This window comes from Arachis ipaensis, chromosome B07 (assembly GCF_000816755.2).
Source record: "Arachis ipaensis cultivar K30076 chromosome B07, Araip1.1, whole genome shotgun sequence".
In the NCBI taxonomy this organism is placed as follows: Eukaryota; Viridiplantae; Streptophyta; class Magnoliopsida; order Fabales; family Fabaceae; genus Arachis; species Arachis ipaensis.
Genome location: NC_029791.2, coordinates 1,452,091 through 1,453,098, shown reverse-complemented (window position 1 = coordinate 1,453,098; position 1,008 = coordinate 1,452,091). Strand labels below are relative to the sequence as shown.

Sequence of the window (1,008 nt, the reverse complement as noted above, 5' to 3'; positions counted from 1 at the left end):
TAAAATATTATTAGTGTAAATGTAAAAACAAATCAAGTATTTTTTAGTATATCTTACAGAAAATTTACCAATAACTCATTTTATACATCATAATTGAACTGATAGAGACAAATTAAAAAAAAAGGAACAAAATTCTTGTCAAAGTCAAAGTCAAAGTTCGAAAGTAGTGCTACTTTAGTACTAAACTACTAATAGTAAATTCCGAGAGATTAAATTTTATTATTATTTTAATTTTTAATTGTTTTTTTCTTTTTGGCCTAATACTCTATGGATTCTTATATGTCTCTATGTAGGTTAAGCTCACTAGTCCGCTTAAGCAAGTGTCAGGAGTTCGAATTCCGCCTTATGCATGCAGCAATCCATTGGCCAGCGACAAACTCTTAAATGGAACTTAGTACTGCGACAAATTAATCCTTGACTTGTCGGACTGGAGAATACCGTGAAAAATTAAAAAAAAGGTAAGCACAAATTTATATTATTATATGCCATAGAGTCTAAAATTTCAAAAAGAAAAGAAAATAACATACATAGAAAACATTACCATATCATCAATTAATAATAATATATAATTAAAGTAAATTGAATTATTTTAGTGATTAGCTCACTAATTCGCTTAAACAAGTGTCCGAGAGTTGGAATCTCCCTTGTACATACAGCAACATTGGCCAATAACAAATCCTGGAGCTAAATTGTTATTAGTTATTATTACTACTATTCCATGGAATGGGAACTAAGATAAGATCATTCTTCCTTCTTGCCGTGCTCCCAAAATATTCAGTCATATCCAATTCTCCTTCAATGTCTCCATTTTTTGGAACTTTCCAATCGAAATAATACAAAAGTTGTGCAACGCAAATTTCAATGCTTGAAACAGCGAAATAAATGCCTGGACATATCCTCCTCCCAGCACCAAAGGGTATGAACTCAACATCACAACCTTTGTAATCAATGGAACATTCTAGAAACCTTTCGGGACGGAATCTCTCAGCATCTTCTTCGCCACCCCAA

The 1,008-nt window shown here is 31.8% G+C and overlaps 2 protein-coding genes across 2 annotated transcripts in view; both read right to left on the bottom strand.

Annotated features, from left to right (window-relative positions):
• The window catches only part of LOC107606458 (receptor-like protein 12), a 1,485-nt gene extending 823 nt beyond the window's left edge, over window positions 1-662 (bottom strand). Inside the window, exon 1 of the mRNA XM_016308521.1 lies at window positions 651-662. Within this exon, the coding sequence (XP_016164007.1) occupies window positions 651-662 (12 nt within the window). The remainder of the gene's footprint in view (window positions 1-650) is intronic.
• LOC107608769 (premnaspirodiene oxygenase-like) overlaps window positions 544-1,008 on the bottom strand; it is a 22,966-nt gene continuing 22,501 nt past the window's right edge. Inside the window, exon 4 of the mRNA XM_016310500.2 lies at window positions 544-1,008. Within this exon, the coding sequence (XP_016165986.2) occupies window positions 696-1,008 (313 nt within the window). The 3' untranslated portion in view covers window positions 544-695.